The sequence below is a fragment of the Antrostomus carolinensis genome, unplaced genomic scaffold (genome assembly GCF_000700745.2).
Source record: "Antrostomus carolinensis isolate BGI_N321 unplaced genomic scaffold, ASM70074v2 scaffold9199, whole genome shotgun sequence".
NCBI classification, from domain to species: domain Eukaryota; kingdom Metazoa; phylum Chordata; class Aves; order Caprimulgiformes; family Caprimulgidae; genus Antrostomus; species Antrostomus carolinensis.
In genome coordinates this window covers 46,083-67,376 of record NW_010336557.1, presented here as the reverse complement: position 1 = coordinate 67,376, position 21,294 = coordinate 46,083, and the positions used below count along the sequence as shown (strand labels likewise).

The following is a 21,294-nucleotide window of genomic DNA, read 5'->3' as shown; positions in this document are numbered from 1 at the left end:
CCCCAACATTCTGTGATTCTGTGTGATTTTTGCTTCATAGCTATTGCATTGACACAATCCTCACGTGGGTACTAAAAGGCAAAGCTATGTTATTTCCATAAGCTTCCCTCTTTAGTTATGAATAAAAATATTGTCTCGCTTTCAAAGAAAACAATGCAATCGAAACGATAACCCTCTACCAATATAACATGGTGTTTTACAGGACATGTATTGATTAAAACAAAAAGGGCTTTTTAAACACCATTAATTCTTACCAGTTCTAGTAGTTATTGATTCTGCATCAATGTCATTAGCCTTTTTCTTTGCCACTTCAGCTAGTGCCAATTCGCCCTTATCTAGCGCGAGGTAATGGATGTCCTTTGGAAAGAAAAGAGAGAGAGAAAAAAGATTAATCTAAAATGAATCTCATAGGAGTAACAAAAGGGATTTTGAAAGAAAAAGGTTCTTTTATTATTTAGATCACAAACACAGATGGAACTGATGAACCTACCATCACATTTTAATTCCTTCCCAGTGCAAATTTGTGCTGTTGAATACAGCAATGAATAAAACACTGACCAATCATGCACCGATAAAAGTGAAGCTATCGACTCAGTGTATGAAAGAAACCAATCCGCCTGCTTTTAAAGTAACTTCTGTTGGTGCCAAATGAATTATAAGAGGGTTGATAGCAGGTGGCACTGTGTAAACCACATCTGAAGTACTAGAACTCTTCTGGCTGACAGCCCCTGTTTGAAGTGTCTTAAGGTTTACACCTAGGACATGAGTTTTGGGGTAAAGCTCTTTTAGGACTCATTTTTGTTTGGAGGTTGTCATGTTACTCTTACTATTCTTTGAGTAAGGTGATGAAAACCACCTGTACTACATACAGCACAATTTGTGGGAGAATATATTCCCAGTGACAAATTACAGTCTCACTGCCCTTGGTTTTGGCCCTTGAAGTAAAGTTTCATCCTGGACCATTAATAAAGAGACAATTAATCCCCTTCTCCTTTGGTGTCATGGCCACAGGCTGCTCTGTGCATGAACTGAGACATATGAAGTGAGGGAAACCCAAAAACGGTCAGTGACGTCTTTTTTCCTCACTTCTTTGCTGAAATTGCCACTTGCTATCCAAAGATTTAAGACATTCCTGGCCATGGTTCTGCAATCAATTGCATGCAGGAATTTAAAGGGAAAAGGAGTATTTGCTGGAAATATTTCCCATAAAAGTATACTATATCTATAGCATACCATAATGTATAAATAGCATAACATAACAGCATACTATATATACTGCTATATATTATGCATACCATACAAGCAGCTATATTCTCATTAATGCTGAAGGTTTCAGGTGAAACTGTCCTTCTCAGTGTGAATTTACAGACACCTTCATCAATATGACAGAAGCTCTAACAGGAAAAAGTGGCCTTATTCTAGAAAGAGAACCTAAATGAGAAAAGTCAGAGCCATAGTATTAGGAGAAAAAAGATGCTGATTTTATTACCCCCTCATTTAATAAGGATAATTAAAAAATTAGAACAGGAATAAGAAGCAAACTGAGAGCACTAGGGAAACAGACTGATTATGTGGGAAAAACCTTGCAGGATCCCAACAGTCTGCAGGAGACGGCAACGTTTTCTAATTCCAAACACAGGTGTGACTTAAGAAATGGGCAAGTGTCTTGGAGAAAAGTAATGAGTTACGAACTTGTTGCGAACTCTGTACTTCCTCTCTCTGTAGGTCTAACACTGCTGTCAGGAGAAAAGGGCCTGAGTAGCAAGGAATGATTTCTGTGAAGATTAAGCGGTAGATATTGTCAGCTTATTTAGATAACAACAGAAAACCTAAGGGCTCTTGAACAAGTCTGAACTTACAAGGATTTGAATGTATAGGCAGATTGTCTTCTCTAATTTAAAATACATTCTGACTACGCTTCATGAGTGTCTTGCTGTAGTTCAAACGAAGAGCAGTTATTGTACACTGCAATTTGAAATAATAAACTTGGGGAGGGGATGGAAACAACAGCAGAAAATGAGCAAGTTCTTTCGGTTAAGAGGTTGTGCATGCTGTGTGTATCGAAACATCTGCTTCTTTCAGATCTTGGTTTTGACCATGATTTCCGTTTTGAGTCAAGAAATGTAAAGATGTGACATATCCATCACTAGATATCACCCATAACTAACAGGGGTAGTGAGAAATAAAGATAGAGCAGTAGGCTGGCAAGTGGCTTTCTTCGTGGCTCCTCAAGGTGCTGTCATAAATTATTTTTTTCAAAAAAGTAGTTCTTATTTCTAAACAAGCTTTCAAAAGAAAAAATTACAGATATAAAAACTCCTAATTAGACAATTTCAGATCAATTTAGGTGTGCCTCATTCAAATAATCCAAAAAATTGGATTTTTCTCAGAATTTATAACTAGAATAAATCTCAAAAGTAAATAAAAGAGAAAGAAGAAACACTGGATAACAGGGTGCCTTAAAGAATGACAGGGAAAAAAAAAAAAGAATTAAATCAGCTGAATATTCATTACAGATTTTTTCACATAATTATCTAAGAATTGATCAGTCCAAAGATCGCGTTCCTCTCAAAAAACAACGGTGACAATAAAAACAATTTCCAGCCGCTTCTCAGGAGTTTGCTGAAAGGGCTGTAATTTTATCATTTAACAATTTGATTACTTTTTGGACTACTGGCTTTTTCCCCTCATCTTTGTGACTCACAGAGCTGGCCCTCGGTGAGCAGAAGTCATTTGAAACGCTGATGTGCATTTGTCTATGGGATATTTCTGGGCAACATTCCAACGGTTCTTCGAAACATGCACTTTCCTCATCAGTGTATCACCCAAGATCTGACAGTTTTATTAAAGTGTCTTTTCCTTGCATTTTTTGCTACCTTTGGTACGTGGGATGGCCTTTTGAATTTTCAGCTGGAGTGTACTACAAAAGGATTTCAAGCTAACAACCTTTCTCTTGCTTGATCTTTTCTGTCACAGATTGGATCAGTCACTGTCCAATAAATGTAGCTGTTGTTCGTGATATTATGTCCTTTTCAGTTTTATTTTTTTATTGAACTTTGTAGGAGATGATAATAATTGAGGGACTGAGATGTGACGTGAGGGTAAAGCTTATGGAGAGACACAGCAGTGTCTTGTTATGGCATCATACCAGTGACGCTATAGCTACTAACTTTTAAGCCTATTTTTTTTTCTCTTTTTAATTTCTATGAAAGAAATGAGCCTTCAGATAGCATTCCCCCAAACTTCTTTGCAATCTCAAAACAATTAACAGGAATGCTGCAGAGCCCTGTTTGGTGAAAGAGAAGCTCAGGATAAATTCTCCAAGACATTCAAGTCTCGGAAGATGGTTATTCAACATTTGGATCCTCCCTCAGCCTCTGTTATATCTGCTCCTCTTCATCCTTTCCGTTTTTGTTCCTTCTCTGTTCCCCTTTAATAAATAGATTTTGTCTTTCTCATTTTGCTTGTGTCATCAGATATCTCTCTCTAGTCTACTATTTCTTCTTGAAATCCCATTAAATTAACTGGGAATAAGGTGGCGTGACTCCTAGAGCCATCTGAAGTTTTATAAATGGATTTGGTCGGTCTGTAAAACAACAGTACAAACAATTGACCTATATATTAGTTACTTGTACTGCACATAATTAGAAATGCTTTTAAATATAGGTAAGGTCAAGTTGTATAATATTAATTGCATTTTGACCTATATAAACAATACATACAAATTATTCAGTGTTAAGCAGAAGTGAAGGATGCACAAACCTTGCTTAGCAATGGTGTTATATATACAATACCTAGAAGGACTGTAAGCTGCCAGGGAACAGGTTATCTCATTTTCACACAGTATTTAGTGCAATGAAGCCCGATTCCCTAGAAATTACCACAGCACAAATAAATACTTTTTATGACCTATGCACCTTTAAATTTCTTCAGGCCAGTACTTAGCAGTCTTGCAGCAGTGCCACTGTCAGCTTATTGCAAAGTTTGTTCATTAGTATCTTACTTAGGAGATGAATTAGCAAAAGGACATTTCCCCAGAGGAGGCGGTGAGTTAACAGAGGATTTGGAAAGGCAGGTGTGTGTGTGTGCTGCTTTTTGCATAATTTAGGGGAAACTATGAGGAATCTCAAAGGTAACGCAAGCAGAACGAGGACAACACAGAACTGGTCTTGATCGCACAGTAATGTAAGCCAGGTGGAACTATGTGGAAATGTATTTTAAAATTTAGTGTGGCCAGCAGAAGGAGGGAAGTTCTCTTCCCCCTGTACTGGGCACTGGTGAGGCTGAACCTCAAGTGCTGGGTTCAGTTTTGGGCCCCTCACTCCAAGAAGGACATGGAGGTGCTGGAGCATGTCCAGAGAAGGGCAACGGAGCTGGGGAAGGGTCTGGAGCACAAGTGTGCTGAGTTCCCAGCTGAGGGAACTGGGGTTGTTGAGTCTGGAGAAAAGGAGGCTGAGGGGAGACCTTCTGGCTCTGTCCAACTCCCTGAAAGGAGGGTGGAGAGAGGCGAGTGTGTGTCTCTTCTTGCAAGTAACAAGTGACAGGACAAGAGGAAATGGCTTCAAGTTGCATCAAGGGCAGTTGAGATGGGATGTGAGGAAGAATTTCTTTGCTGAAAGGGTTCTGAGGCATTGGAAGGGGTTGCCCAGGGCAGTGGTGGAGTCCCCATCCCTGGAGGGACTGAAGAGTTGTGTAGACATAGTGCTGAGGGACATCAGTCGGGGACTTGTCAGTGTTGGGTTAATGATTGGACTGGATGATCTTAAAGGTCTTTTCCAATCAAGGTAATTCTGTGGTTCTGTGATATATTTATGTTTAAAAGCATTGGTGAGAGGGGAAATGGAAAGTAGGTGTCGAGAGAGGAAAGGGAAAACAATGATGAAAGGAAAGGATGGAGCTAATTTCTTTGTGAATATTGAAACTCTTCTTGAAGAAAGCTGGAAAGTCTTTTAGTTGAGAGGAGAACATGCTACCACTTGTGGAGCCAGGTACTGACAGTCCCTGCCTCTTGTTAGCAGCTTTGCCCTCATCTCTTGACCCAATACCGGTGTTTCCCACCCTGGGACAGAGGTGCTCCCTCAGTCCTGCTGTCAGTGGAGGGAAGGAAAAAGAAACAAACCATGTAGGAAATGGTCTCAGCCATATGAGACAGAGCCCTTGAGATGGTGGCCAAATGCTGGAGAATGGAGAATTTATTATCTGGATGGTGGGAGAGCCCGTGACAAAAAAGCTGTAACCTGCCACAGACGTGTTGCAATCTGAATCTTAACTGTGGCTGCAGCAGTGCTTAGCTTGATTAGGGATAAAATTTGTGCTGAAGAAGTTACATTCAATAAAAAAAGAAAAAGATGAGCTAAAAAGAGAAAAAAAAAATCAAGGAGAGTAAACATAAAACATGCAATGAATTTCCTAAAAGTCTGACATTTCCATCACATTCTTTTGATGCATTCTTAGAAAAGTTTATCGCAGTATTCACATCTTTCTAATTAGATGGAACAAGCCAGATGATTAGAGCCGTGAAAAAAACATCAAAAGGTTCACACAACTTTTTATATAATTAGAAGGGAATTTTCATAACCCATAAAAGCAGGATTTAATTGTGTAATTTAACATACAATTTAAATATCAAGATCAAACTAGCAGGGCAAGTGACTTAATGGGATAAATGATATTAACATCTAGTGTCAAAGCTTAATTTAAACAACAGAATGTCTTCATTATGCAAAAGAGTCAAGCAAACGAATCATTCAAAGGGCCTTTTTTTTTCTTTTTTTTTTTTCAACAAGCCCCTTTCCTATTGTTTCTTTGAAAACAATGAAATCAGCTGTGGAGCAGCAACATGCTGAGAGACTAGGAAAGCACGATTGGCTTTGTCCATCTGACCTCACTGTGACATTGTGGTGCAAGATCTTATAAAACAAGAGCCTCCTGCAGAGCTCACACAGAGGACCTTTTAAGAGCTGGTTAATTTTACTTTTGTAGCTAATTAAATGGGAGGGGGCAGAGAGTGCATGAAATGTAAAAACCCTCGGGTTGACGCTGCTGAGCTTTGTTGTTTTAAAAGTACCTGCAGAAGCGTTCATAATTTGTCACTTTTCACCAAATGCTAAGAGACAAACTCAGAGCATTGAGGATCCCCAGGATACGGCCAGTTCTTCTGTCCAGGGCTCAGCAGCTGCACTTCTTAAAGGAAGGGATTAGAAACCTATAAGCTTATTAGGGTGAAAGATGACATTCGCCCACATCAGGACAGATGAAGAAGGGGAAAGTTCAAAAACATATACATTAATTCCAGGAAAATAAAGAATAGCCTTTAGGTCATGCTAGGGAGAATGTCAATGACTCTAAAGACACTCAATTCCTATTGATGACTTTCATGATGGCAAAGGGCAAACCAGGTAGAATAGTTCTGTCTTCAGTATGTGGCTAAGACTGCAAATGACACGGATCCATCTCAAAGCGCACAAAAGCTGACAAGTAACATCCTGACAACAGCTTCTGTCTCCAGAAATGACTCACCATAAACAGGTCCCGAGCACCTATGTCAACAGCTAGCAGAAATGCTTTCTCAAATCTCTGATACCTGCAAGAAAAAGGAGACATGTTGCTTGCTGAGAATAATTTAAGAGCTGCATCAGATTTTGTTAATGGGTACATGAAGTCCTTTGATTCTCATCAAAAGTGATGCCAAAGCTTTATTGGAGGAACTTGATACGCTCATACTAGACTGCAGAACTATGAGACAGGACAGTGACTATCCTTAACCTTCTTCATAATTTAAAACCTTCAGCAAGTATTATGTTCAGTGTTGAGTCCCATCAGATCTAGTTGAGTGTGAAAGGAGCTGAAGGTACTGTAGATCATAGCACACTGATCCTTTAAGATACCAACCACAACATAGATAGATGCTAACCCAAATAACATTGGGAGGAACCTCAAAAAATCCCCTACAGAAAAACTAATCCCAAATGTCACAAGACTACAGAGGTCCTTGTAGAAGTTTGCATTGAGTTTCGTCCTCACAGATCCCTCAATACAGCTCTCTGAAGATGATAATCCAGTTGAGTCATGCTAAGCAGTCATGAGTCCCCAGGGACTCCAAAAGGTAGGGTGACACTGCTTTGCCTCCTAACTCCCTCAGCCCAGTACTAGCACAGACTCCTTAGGGTTTTCTGAAGAACCTATGGTGAAGATCGTGTCAATGAGGTAAAATAAGGGGAAAAAGAGCAAAATTTACAAGTAAAAATTACCTCTAAATGTGCTCTAGAAGGTACCACCTAAGTATGACCTAGAGACGCAGTAGGGTAGAATCACAGAATCATAGAATGGTTTGGGTTGGAAGGGACCTTAAAGCTCATCCAGTTCCAACCCCCCTGCCAGCAGCAGGGACACCTTCCACTAGACCAAGTTGCTCAAAGCCTCATCCAGCCTGGCCAAGAACACTTCCAGGGAGGAGCAGCCACAGCTTCTCTGGCCAACCTGGGACACTGTCTCACCACCCTCACACCAAAGAATTTCTTCCTCACATCTCATCTCCATCTCCCCTCTGCCAGTTTCAAGCCATCACCGCTTGTTCTGTCACTCCCTGCCCTTGGACAAAGTCCCTCCCCAGCCTTCCTGGAGCCCCTTCAGGTACTGGGAGGTCACTAGAAGGTCTCTCTGGAGCCTTCTCTTCTCCAGGCTGAACAGCCCCAACTCTCTCAGCCTGTCCTCACAGCAGAGCTGCTCCAGCCCTCACATCACCCTTGTGGCCTCCTCTGGACTGGCTCCAGTAGCTCCATGTCCTTCTGATGTTGGGGGCCCCAGAACTGGAGGCAGCACTGCAGGTGGGGCCTCCCAAGAGCGGAGTGGAGGGGCAGAATCCCCTTCCTTGATCTGATGGCCACAAGGTCGAGTAGTAAGGGAGCAGTGTGGATCTGAAACTTCATCTTTACCATTAACCCAGGAGGGCTGTATCATGGCATACAGAGACCGTTACTTTGGTGGATTGAGGGCTTGCTGAACAACAGCTCCTTCCATTTGTAATGACACAGACTGCCATCTTATTCGTACTCTGAGACCATACACCATCTCCTGGCAACTACAGCAAAGACCCACACGAGATGGAGATACTCTGGAAGGCTGTACATGTCCTCTTGTTTGCAATCCTTGGTAATTCCACAGAAGTAGGAGGGAACAAGACATCCAGCAGAAGCTTTCTGAGAATATATACAACATTGTAGTGGCAAACACTAATCACAACGGGAAATTCCACATTGGGCTAATCACAGAACCCCACAATTGCCTTGATTCGAGAAGACCTTTAAGATCATCAAGTCCAATCATGAACCCAACACTGACAAGTCCCCGACTAACCCATGTCCCTTAGCACTATGTCTCTTCAATCCCTCCAGGGATGGGGACTCAACCACTGCCCTGGGCAACCCCTTCCAGTGCCTGAGAGCCCTTTCAGCAAAGAAATTCTTCCTCACATCCCATCTCAACTGCCCTTGGCACAACTTGAGGCTATTTCCTCTCGTCCTGCTCCTTGGGAGAAGAGATTGACCCCACCTCTCTCGTACTAGATGTAGATAATCACTATGTGACAACCACTCTGTACTGTGAGAAGGTGATTCTATCGTACACGCTTTCTTCCACTGCACGCTTTAAACTGTTTAAAAATACCTACCAAAAAAAATAGATTTGGTGATTATTTTTAGATATGCAAAAAACCAAAATACCCCTATTTCGTTTCAGCTGTGAAGTAAAAGATTGATTCCTTGCAGAACCATTTCTATACTTTCCCACTACTGGTAAAGTTTCCCTCTTTTCACCCATTAACAATTTCAACAATAGATCAGTTGGAGATGCTTGAAATTTGGGAAAGAGATGACTTCTTTGCCCCAGCAGGAAAAAAGCAGCATCTTCTCAGTGTTAGAAAGTTGTAACTTGTGCTCATCCAACTAATATTGTCCGGCAGCATCACATGGATGCCAAAATTTAGACAGCTCTGTCTCTTCAGGGTATCTTAGGAAACGGTGGGCAATGCTGTAGCTCTTCTTCAGGCCATTGTGAGCACAGGGGAAACATGGGAATCACCCATCCCTTGGCGGGTGAAGGAGTCCCATAGGATGTCCCTTCCTGTTTCTGGCCAAAAGCCTAAGCAGTTTTCTGCCTCCCTCTTGCTACAGCCTCATTGTGCTCTTCTACCACACACTTAGAATGATTGGGCAGATTGCGAGATAGAGCCGGTGAAGACTTTTCCTCGAGGAATAACATTTGTGACAAGAAGGCATAATATGTTCGCTTAAGTAGAAAAGGAAATGCGCTCTCCAGGTGAGGTTCCTAAGAGCTGGAGCTGGGAGTCCTTTCCTCCCTAAAGCCAATCTCCCTGCTGTGTCTTCCAAGCACTAATTTGCAGCCCTCCTCACAGAACCTGTTTAAGGGAGGGGAAGAGATGAATTAAGGTTAACCTCTCGAACGCCGGGGAGCAGGCAGCTCACCACTGTTTTATCATGCATATCTACGTATCTGAAGCCTTTCAACAGGCTTTCTACCAAGGATTTTCCATGAAAATACATTGCCCTGTAATGCTGCTTCCAAAGCTATGCTTTAATTAAGACAAATAAGTACATGCTAAAATATGTGTATCTTGAATAGCTATCATGTATATCTTTTTCCGGCACATTTTTCTTTTCAATTATGCATTAAACATACATTCTTAGTACTTAGAGGGGAAATTGGAAACCAAACAGAAACCGGCTATATGACTACCTAAAAAGAACATCTGCATCACTGTTTTCCAAAGTTATAACTTTAAAGACTATTTGAATGACATTTGCTTTAGCCAAGGCAAAAATGCCTGCAACCAAAAAATGTAAAGTAACTTTCTCATTTGATTGACCTGCAGAACGGAATCATGGCCTTAAAGCTGACATTTCCTTGCTGTTTCACAAAGATTTCTGGTTTTTTTCCTTTAATCAACTTACATACTTCAGTCTCATTATGGCCCCTATTCAGAAAACTGTGAAGTCACCTCATTATTTTGAGATCTGTACTGAGGGGAAAAAAAAGAGGGGGGAAAAAAAAAAAGAGTATCTAAGAAATGCTCTTCATAAAACAAAAGAGCTGGAAATAACCATCACAGATACTTCATAAATTATTATAAATGGAACTGCTTTAAAATAACTTGGAGGTTTCAAACAAGAGTGACAAGTTTGCATTACTTAAGCAAACAGTATTAAATCAGTGAAGAATGTCGAGGTTTTTTTGAACTAGCTTTACTAGAAGATACTTGTTATTTTGAGTCTCTTTAGCATGGAAGCTGTGTTGGTTTTATTTGACAAGAACAATTAGAGAGAGTCCTGTCCAGCATGAGACCAACCTCAAGCTAATAGTGTGTGTTTTATAAGCACGTTTTGTTGTGGGAAGACCTCTTGCTATTGCTAGTACACTTCACCTCTAGCTTATCAGCTCCTCAAACAAGTAAACAAACAAAAAGACCAAGCAAAACACCCTCCCTTTTGTTCTTGTGCTACAATGACAATATTTGCTTTCTAAAATGGCATCTACAGGGTACTGGTCTCAAAGTGTCTTCCCATCCTTCCCTCCACCTTGTTTGTTATTGCTCGCTTCACAGTAACTCCAGCAATCAAGACTTATATGTCTCTTGAAAAAGAGAGATAAGGAAATCTGCCTGTAAACCATGAAGTTCAGCCACTTGTTTGGTCAAAGTGACAGCCAACAGAAATATGACCTTCAAGATTAAAACTCTCAAACTGCGATTAACTATATGGGACAGATAGGAAAACATTTCCCTGCAAGCAGTTTAGTACGCATAATATTAAGTTCAAATTCTCATATCATAAAATAATACTCTTATTATACTCATTTATGCAACCTTTTTATGTACCCTACAAAAATTTAAAAAGATTAGTGCATCTGTTGTATGGACATGGAAACAAAGGGGAAATGTGAGAGAGATGACAAGGGTCATGTGAGTCAAAAATGGTCAGGGCAGAGAAGAATCCAGACCTGTTGCCTGCTTGTATTTTGTGAATGTGACTTAACTGAAAAGATGCCAGGAAAGCATTTTAATTTTAAACAAAATACATAATTAAAAAAATTCTAATGTTATCTTCAGAGAGGTTATTCTTTTCACTGGCATAAACAAAAAGAGAACCGAATGCCCAGGGTTTCCTCCTGTTGGATGTTCAGAAAAAAGGTGCTTTTAAATATTGTAGATCAAAACAACGCGCGTGGATTGCAGCCTGCGGGAAAAGAACTCTCTTTGGTTTTTATGAGAGGTTCTACAAAGATATCGAAAGGCAGAATTTTGTCACCTGTATTCCACAACACCTGAATTGAATTGAAAGACAGAGATCCTTTTTTCAGGCTGGAAATGGTCAACTTGAAAATATTTATAATATTTACCCATAATATTAAAACACCTCATAAGTACAGGAACCAGGGGAAAAAAAAAATCCTGTGGAGGGAGGAGGAAGGGAAGGGAGAGAGAGCTCATGCAAGCAAGAGAGAAATATAGTGCAAAAAAAGATGGAAACATTTCTTTAGGGACTAGTTACAACCAACAAGCCTTCTTAGACATGCCCATCGACCATGTAAGCATATTCCTTGTGCTGGGCTGATAAAGGAGGGCTGCAGCAGTTTTTTTTCCTTGTCTTCAATAAGAGTACACAACATTTAGAAAATAATCTGCAGGGGAAGAGCTGTGGCACAAATAATATTTATAAGGCGATCCTTTTTAATGGAAGAAATTTCCGAGTCATCCTCATCTCTCAGTCCAATCAAGGGTGATATGCATTCAAAAAGTGAATATTAAATACGCACCGAGCAAACAGAACAGGAAAAAAATGAATATTGAAATCATTTACATGTAATCAAACTACACTGAAATTAAGTTTTAATTGTTCAGTATTCTGTGATGCATATGCAGATTTTAAAGTATTCAGAATATCAATCAAGTGTTTACTTACATCAAGCAATTGTATTTAAGCATACAAAACAGATGATGAAAATATGTTCAATCAGCTACAGCTCCCAACATTTACTGCAGGGTTTACATGATCACTTTTAATTCAGTTATTTCATTTAATATTTCAATTTAATAGCTCATTCTTTCATTCAATTTCTAGGCATCTTGCCCATTTCTTAAACACAATAATAATAATTATTCATAAAAGGAGCTGTTTCCCATAAGTTCTCATATCAGCAGTTTTTGGAACAGAAATGGTTTTCATGGTGGTTTGTTTTTTTTTTCCCCCTCAAAAAAATGTTGTTATTATTGGAAATATTTTCCTTTTAAATTAGACAATATTAAAATAAAGAACAATGTCTGTAAAATGACTTTGCACCCCATTTCAATGGGATTCTAAAGCAGAATAATTAGAGCTTATCAGGTTAAAGAATGTAAAAAGTGTGTGGCTAGGTTGCTAAGTGGTTGATGTAAATGGGGAGAGATTGGTTTCCAACCAACTGTTGAATATAACACTTGTGATGTAGACACGTGGCTGTCTTTCAGAATACAGCTTCAGAGCCCATTTTAAAAACCTTGGCACAGGGGTTAAGATCTTATATATTCCACGTGAAAAGTACTGAGGTGTATCCTTAGCGCATCCTTTAAAATGACAACCCTGAAATTCTACTGACCTTCAAGGAAATATTTTAAAGTAAAATTTCAGTAAATTCTGAAGACTTAGATTGCTATCTAACATTCATCAATGAAATATAGTATTAGCCAAAGATTTATATCTTTCATTTTATAGGGAATGCTCTAATACTGGCACTTTACTTAAGAGTTCCTGGAGAGGAATAAATAAATAAATATCTTATATGTCATTAAAAACCACCAAAACATTTTGAACAAAAGTCAACCAAAACCTGATACGATTTTACCTTAATGAGTTCAGTAGGACACCTAATTGTAAATAAATCAGACCACTGAATGAAGCCTAAAGACCCGGAACTCTCCAAAAAGTCTATCTTTTCCTCTCTCCCCAAACTGTGAGTTTATGTTTCAGAATCTCACAATCTGGGGCAGTTGGTCTGATAATTTTTGAATTCACCTGATACTAACTTATTTGTTTGGATAATGAATCTGGAAAACAGACTATCCCTGATACAACTCACCTCCTTTGGCAAAAAATCAATTAATTGCTGGGTATTAGTTTACTCCAGCTAGACTATTTCAACACCAACATATGTGCAAAGCCATACCATGAATTTCACGTATTACAATCAGAAATGTAAACTGTAACTGCTCTTTTTTAAAAGAAAATATTCCATGAGCAGCAAAGATTAGTTTCCTGTGCTTCCTCCTATACAGGCCTCAGCACAGTAACTCCACCTGGTCCTGATGTGCCCTACCAACACACGCTCCTACTCCCAGTAGGGTCTACTCAGCTCCTCCCAACAACGGTTTGAGTAAGAGACAACGTAGACTGTGTTTGGTGTTCAGCAGTGCGTGTCTCAATTGGCAGAACATACATCTGCTGAACTTCCATTGTAGCTTTTTGGGATGGAGATAATTACCTGCATCCTATTTAACCTTAACTGGTTGCTGTTTTTCACAAAACTCGGAGGCATTTGTTTATTTCTGAGACTTCTACCCTCTGTGAAGTTGGCTGAGATTCATCGATGATTCTCAAAGTTAGTAGGGAACTGACAGAAGAATCAATGGTTGCATCGGTAAGTTAGGACCTCTGAGATGCTAGTGCCATTATTTTGCCAATCTCCTGCTATTATGCTACTAGTTTTTAAAATCAGGAGCTCTTTTGAACAGGACACACAAACCTCTGAGGGCAGTCCACAACCTTATTGCCTTCTAAGATACTCTCATATTGACAAAGAGAAAGTGCTGCAGAGCACACCATAGGCTAATGGAGAAACAGCCACCGGGTCTATATGGATGTGAGTCAAGGGGATAATCTTCTAAATTGTATTTTAGATGCAGAAGCTCTAAAGGTTGTCCAGGTATAATCTATACATTCCTTCAGGCCCAAATTTAGCAAAGAATTAATGTATGGGTTTATGACCTGTAATTTTCTATAGGCCCTGAATATGGACATGTTAAGTGAAGCGCTGGATTTGGGGCCTGAGTGACTTGTTTAAAAAGAAATCCCTTGTGGAATCTTTCAAAGGTCTTATGTAAATATATCTCAAGTAAAAGTTAGTGAATAACCATGAGAAGATTTCAAATGGGCACAAATATCTCAAGTCACTCAAAATCTCTGTTACTTGAAATGTACTGTCAAATTACGTTATCGCTGAACTAAAGGAAGTCCACCTATAACTTCATAGATTGTTGGGCATAGAACCGAATGTCCTTCACATCAAAGGGTATCCTCTGGTATGAAGCAAGAAAACAAACAAATAAACCAAATTAAAAAAATAGGAGGAAAGAGAAAGCTAATAAGGGGAGCCAGACAGTATGACTCCCTGGCCAGAGAAAGCCCTCGAGGGCTGTAACTGGCTGTGAATCTTGAAGACGTTCCCAAACCAAAAACAAAAAACCCAAAACCACCAACAACTTACGATGTGATTCCTATCTTCTAGGATGATATTCTATTCTAGGAAACCTAAATGTATTATTGTGTGAAATAGTTCAGATGACTATGTTAAACACACGCTTCTTCTCCGAACAGATTTTCTATGTTCAAAGAAAAGCTGTTCAGGCATTTTTGAGTTGGATTTTCAAGTGAACCAAGGTAATTTTTGAATTAAGTAGTTGGGTAAGAAGGCATCATGTGAACTTTTAAAATCCATATTTAGTAAGAAATAGTCTAGATGTTTGAAATATTCCAGAAAAAGTAGCAGTTTTAGCTATTAAAAAAGCTACCTCATTTATTTGTTGACCTTTGCTCAATTAACTATACAACAGCATTAGTTTAAAACTATAGGACCATCTTACGTCTAAACCAAAGAAGGAGTAGTTAACAGATCCTGATTCTATGAACGTTGGTGTCACACACTTCCCGTGTGATGTTGGTCAATCGTGTTAGCCTGGGTTCATGTAGCCTGGGTTAGCCACTGATGAGGAAGACAGTTGGAAGCAACAACAACGCTTTCCTACTGCGTAGCATAATTCTTTCCTGTCTGTCAAGAGGTCTAAGACTTTCAACAGTAGGTGCTATGAAAGCCTGGAGAACAGCAATTCATTACTATTTTAAATTATTATTATATAAACTGAAACCATGATGGTTTGTTTCTTTTAAATTAGATTCAGTCTTTTCTCCTCTTGTAACATGTACTTCCTTTGAATTTCCCGCACTCTGTATTTCCCTTTTTCATCCTCGTTTCTCCTTCAACAGAATGTATTTTGTTGCCATAGCAATATTTCCCTACCTTGCAATTTTATCACCGTGGCTTTCCTTCAGGTTTCTCTAAGCTGCAACCAACACCCACCTAGCCAAGACAGCCTCCCCCCACCGCCAAAACGCTCTGTTCCCCCAACCTCTTACTTACTCCATAACTTCTCAACAGTCTATCTTTATCTTTAAATACAGACACACTCCAACATACTCTTCCAAAGTACTCCGGGCTAAAAACAGATGTTAATTAAAAATGCTGATAAGAGTCAGCGACACCTGTTGTTTCACATTTATTTTACTCAACCCTGTCTGTTAAATCCTAGCCTTTATTGCATTAATTCGCTTCCGTTTTTCTTCTTTGCCAGCTTTATCCCTCTCACTCTGGTGATCACGTAAACTTAACAGTCTGTCTTGAAAGCTGGATTTTATTGAGCAAACATATCAGCATGTCTACACACTAAAGACAGCTCTATAACAGAGGCCCAGTATCATCGCTATGGCTAAGGATGAGTTGCTGCCTCTATAATAAATCCCTATTGTATATGTGTGATATCTCTGCAATTTCAAACTGCAGCAGATGGAAATTTGGTATTAAAGTTAAGATGGACAAAGATTCCTCCTTGACTTTCCATGAGGTACAGGGCCAATTCTCCCTCATGCCTGACATTGGATAAGATACGTTTTTTTAAGTGTTAAGTCTTCTCAGAGAAAATATATTAGCTCAATATTTTCTAAAGCTGGCTGCCTAAAGATAAATATCTAATTACAAAGTCATGGTACAGGGCCAAGTCTTGAATCACTTGTTGAGTTACAGGTCCATTACAGTATATTTACTTTCTCTAAGTTTGTCAATAGCCAATATTATTTCTTTATAACAAAATAATGCAGTGGTAATGCTCACAAAAATCCCACCCAGGCAAATTCCCACATTACAGCCAATACAGCCACAGGAGAGCCAGACAAGAAATTCTCTAGAACTTTGATCATAACGAATTTTGGCACATTTTTGAGGGAGCAAATGGAAAACTAATGAGTATTTCATGCTTTTTCTGCACAGCACCATGCACAAGAACGTGAGACATAAGAATGACCATTTGCTCAGACTGAAGGTACGTCTAACCTAAATCTTGCCAACAGCTAGGTGCCTAGGAAAGACTGTAAGACCAGGGCAAGCATATGGTGATACTTCCCTAAGTAGTCTCCCAGTATCCAACAATTTGTGGTTCAGAGATTTGCTGAACCAGAGGTGGTTTCTGTGTTGGTATTCCTCAGTGAATTTCTCTTCTCTGAACCTTACCTTTCAACTCATATACAATTTTACCATCCACAACATCCTGTGGTAAGGAGCTTCATATTTTAATTATACGTTACGTGAAGAATCACTATATTTTGAAACTGCCAAGTGCTAGCTCCACTTGATGACCCCTAGTTTTTGTATTAGAAGAAGCAATGAGCAGTCATTTACTGTCCCCTTTCTCCTTAGCAGAATTTAATAGATCTCTATCGCAGTTGCCTCTTCTTTAGGTTGAGGAGTTCTAGTCTACTTCATCATTCCTTTCACTAAAGCTGTTTCATGCCTTTAATCATCCTGGCTGCCCTTCTTAAAGCTTTTTTGAGTTCTACTATATCCTTTTACAGATTATGGGACTCCAAAACTACACACAAAATTCAGGTGAAGTTCACTGTTTTCTTGTCCATTCCTTTTCTCAGAATTCCTGGCATCCAATTTACTTTTTGCACTTGTGCTGAGCACTGAACTGACTATTTTGTAGCTGTAGAGTTATAAGACCACATTCTTTTCCCATAATAATGGTGAGCTCTGACTCCATCATTTTATACATGAAGTTATGAGTCACCCCCTGCCATATGCTTCACTTTGAATTTATTTACATTTAACTTTCTCTTCAGTTTTGACACTGTCACTGAGTCCTGTGAAGCCCTTTTGCCGTTCTTCAATAATTCAGTATCATTAGGAAATGCTGGCACCTCACTACTTGCTCCTTTGCCAGGCTACTTACGAGTACAGATCTGCTATACTTACAATCTCCATTGGTGACCTCCATTGACAAATGACCATTTACTCTTACTCTGTTTTTTTTTTACTTTTTAATGAATTACTTATCTATGAAAGGGGAGCTTCCCTCTTATCCTGTGGCAGCTTGGTTTCTTTAAGACATTTTGGTGGGAGACCTTCCAAAAAGGTCTTCAGTGGTCAAACTTTGATCAGTAGCAGCTGGATATCCATTACTGACATGATTGCTGACATCAAAGAATTCAGAGTTTTCAGACATTACTTGGCTTTACAGAAATCCTGCTGACTCTGCCCCAATACAATGTATTTGCCTGTATGTGCACAATTTTTAAAAACACAGTTTCTACTAATTTCACTGGTACGGAGGTTGGACTTACAGGGTTAGAGTTCTTCAAGGTCTCTCCAGACTGTGTTTTGAAAACTGACATCATATTTTCCTTCAGAAATTCTGGATTAATTTTATCTAGTGCTGGTAATATATTTATCTATCTATAGTATAACCTCTTTTACTGATACTTTAAGACACGCCAGTGTAAACTAAGAAACTCTCCCATCCTGTCCTATCCTGGCCAACTGGTCAAAAGGGGATTTTAAGAGAGATCTGCATGGTTATCTGCTTTTTGTGTCTTTCTCTAAACCTTTTGTCATATATTTTTGCTAATCTTCATGCCTCTCTTCTTATTACAGAAACTATATCTGAGCACCTAAGATCTTTCTGTTAACTGGCCAGTAATTAATGTGATCCAGGAGCTAGACCTTTACAGTGCAAATCATTCCATTTATCTTCAAACAGCTCACCTTTACATGGCTAATTTAAACTAATCAGGTAGGCTCCCTTTATAGTTAATTGATAGGGATAGGCACTGACGTTTGATTCTTCAAGCTTATCTTAGACATCTCCCTTCCGTGGGATTACTCATCCTTTGGGTGCCCATATCTTTATACTAACTACAGAGGAAGCCCAGGTGAGCATGTAGGACATCTAAATTCCACATTATTAAGTCAGGAGAGGTGAGGTGCAGCCCCAAGACACTACATCCAGTCGTTGGACAATTGACTACTGCTGACTTTTGTTCTAAATTTTACTTATAGTATCCTTTCTTTAGCAGGCTCTTTGGTTGTGAAGAACCACAAAAGGGAGCTCTGCATTTGAAGATAGCAAACAAGAAGATTAGACATTGAAGACAGGAAGCCTGGGGCTGCCTGACTATTTAATTGGCTCTTCCTGGAGGGTACTGGATGGAAGTGGAAGAAAAGTCAGAAAAACAAAGCTCTTTAGGTAGGAAAACAAGCAAAATTTTTCCACACAACAAATGGATTACAGATTGCCAAGCCATGTTCTGTTCTGATGAGCTGAGCTCAAGATAGAATATTATCAGATGGTCCATATACAGAAAGGTGAAATGTAATGGTGAGGCTCAGGAAGACTCTGAAGATGAATGGAGAAATAGTATCTTGGTAAAGAGATGAGACATGAATCAATCTGGAAAGACTACAAGGGAAACAAAACAAAACAAAAGAAAAAAAACACCCAACTTTAAAATTCAGGTTCTTGGTCAGGACCTCAAGAAGAGATTTTTGAGTGTCACCCCAGAAAGAGATACCATTAGTATCTACCATCAGGTAGAGTTGATGAGGCGAGAGTAACAGATGACCTGCAAAGCCAAGCTGAGGCTGACTCACTGCAGGAGCTCAAGGGTGGAGATGTGTTGTTAAGACCTTATTCTTGAGCTTTTGTCCATGAATATGGTATACTTGTGTTGCTTCTGCACTCAATGTATGTCCAAAGCCCCTCAGATTTCAGGGGAATTGCACAGCTGGTATGGTAGGAAAAAGCCACCTTATGAGGGCAGATTATCAGTTACACAACACAAGAAAACAATGGTCTCTATGTGGGCTCAGCTCCTAAAAGTAGCAATATCAAAGTCACATTAATCAGCATGTGGGAATAGCCTTGGCACAAAGAACATTAGTCCAGCGTAGCTATTCTGTGTTCCTTTCTTCTCGTGCAGTCCCATGGGTGGGGACGTAGCCGAGATCTGGAGGACTTCTGGCACTCTGGGCCACCAAACAGCCATCTGTTGGTGGCTGTGGGAAATGGTTGCCTATTAGAGTAGCTCTGGGATTGCTCTAAGTGTGTGGGAGGGGCCATTTTTTCCCGTGTCTCCCCTTTGGTTCAGTACAAAATCTTACCCAAATCTCTGACAGAGATTTCTTGTGGTTTATCTTCATGGAATTTTATTCTCAAGCAATTATGTCATTTGTTTTTCCCCCCTCCCCTTGATATTTTGCTCAATATTTCTTACATTGTAATAGCCACTAGAGAATTAAATCCTGGAGCCATTCCTGCAGCATCAAAGCATCTGACTGAAATTGAAAACTGTTGTGGTTTAAGGGAAAAAAAAAAATCATTAGCAACATAGGACTGAAGAAAAGACATTCTAAACTTTTCCTGAGTTATTCAACCTCTTTAACTGCAAATCTAATCTAGTTCCATTAAATAGGTGCCTTTATTTCTTGCTTCTAAAACAGGTCAAGAAGCATGATCAGGGGAATCTTTTCATGTGCGGTTCCATCACAGCAACTGAAATTCTCATTTATCAGTGTCGTGGTAATATGAAAACGTTTGGTTTTGATCGTTTGCACAAGATGACAAAAAATGACTCTTCAAAGTCCTCTCCAGAAGGTGCTACTTTAGTCAGAATGCTGCTACTGAACTTACTCCCAGAGAGATGAATTCTGTTCATGTGGCCACCATAGAGAACCTGACTGACATCACCGGTCATTTTATCTGAAGGCATAATTTAATGCCTAATAGGTTACCTTATGAATATAAAAGACATGCTTAGTCCTGAAACCATGTCATCATTAATGTTTATACATATTTTGTGACACACTATGTACCAATATAATTATAGATTCTACTTTTAGGGTGCTCTTAAAAAGGATCATAAAAGCTCTTTGCTCACTCTGTCCCTCAGTTCCATACAGTTGGCAGCAGATGGGATTGCAAACTCTTCCTATGGAGTTGAGGCATTTTTTCACCTTTGATTTAGGGTCCTATTTAGGATGGAATACTCACAGTGAATAGCTACTCTGCAGACTGCAGTGTAGTGATACGGGAACCTGCTTACCAAGGGGTAGTTAGTCCTGTGTAAGTGATGTACCCACAGGGCGAAAGAGCTTGATTTTAGTTTTTCAAAGGCTGTCTTGGACTTAAGTGATGCCCAATGGTAGGACAAGGGGGAATGGGTGTGAGCTGGAACACAGGAGGTTCTGCTTCAACTTGAGAAGAAACTTCTTTACGGTGAGGGTGACAGAGCCCTGGGACAGGCTGCCCAGGGAGGGTGTGGAGTCTCCTTCTCTGGAGACATTCAAGACCCACCTGGACGCCTTCCTGTGTGATCTCATTTAGGTTCCTGCTCTGGCAGGGGGTTGGACTGGATGATCTTTCGAGGTCCCTTCGAATTCCCAACATTCTGTGATTCTGACTGTGTCAAGGCATCATGTCAGGTAGTAGAGCACTACACTTCAGAACTCTTGAATAGTGAAGTAATTCATAAAAATCAGTACTGGCCAGAAGCACATCTCCCCTGGTGCCAATGACCACCTATACTTTCTCATCTCCTTTATGAATGTTTATTTACGAAGGAGCTCTGTCAAGCTCTCTGTGTAAAGTCGCATCACCTTATGGATGTTCTGCCCAACATGTAGCTAAATTCTTCTTTGCATTTAACCAGTAGCCTTACACTGAACAGTGGGAAGAGTAGACAACACTTCTGAGAAGATTTGTGAAGGAGTGAAAACAGTAAAAACATGGTGGAGGTTTTAATTTTTTGATTCAGACAAAGGGGATTTTTCATGAATCCATCCAAAGTTCTACCAGTGAACGTGATCAGAGCTGCATTTTGCTCTTGAAAGAAGCACGTGCACTATCTTATGTACAACAGAGTT

At 39.7% G+C, this 21,294-nt stretch overlaps 1 protein-coding gene across 1 annotated transcript in view; it reads right to left on the bottom strand.

The window, feature by feature from the left end:
* Positions 1 to 254: 254 nt before the first annotated feature.
* The window catches only part of WDPCP (WD repeat containing planar cell polarity effector), a gene marked incomplete at both ends in the record, with an annotated part of 65,791 nt that continues 44,751 nt past the window's right edge, over positions 255 to 21,294 (bottom strand). The window contains 2 exons of the mRNA XM_010174911.1: positions 255 to 357; positions 6,520 to 6,583. Of these exons, the coding sequence (XP_010173213.1) occupies positions 255 to 357; positions 6,520 to 6,583 (167 nt within the window). The remainder of the gene's footprint in view (positions 358 to 6,519; positions 6,584 to 21,294) is intronic.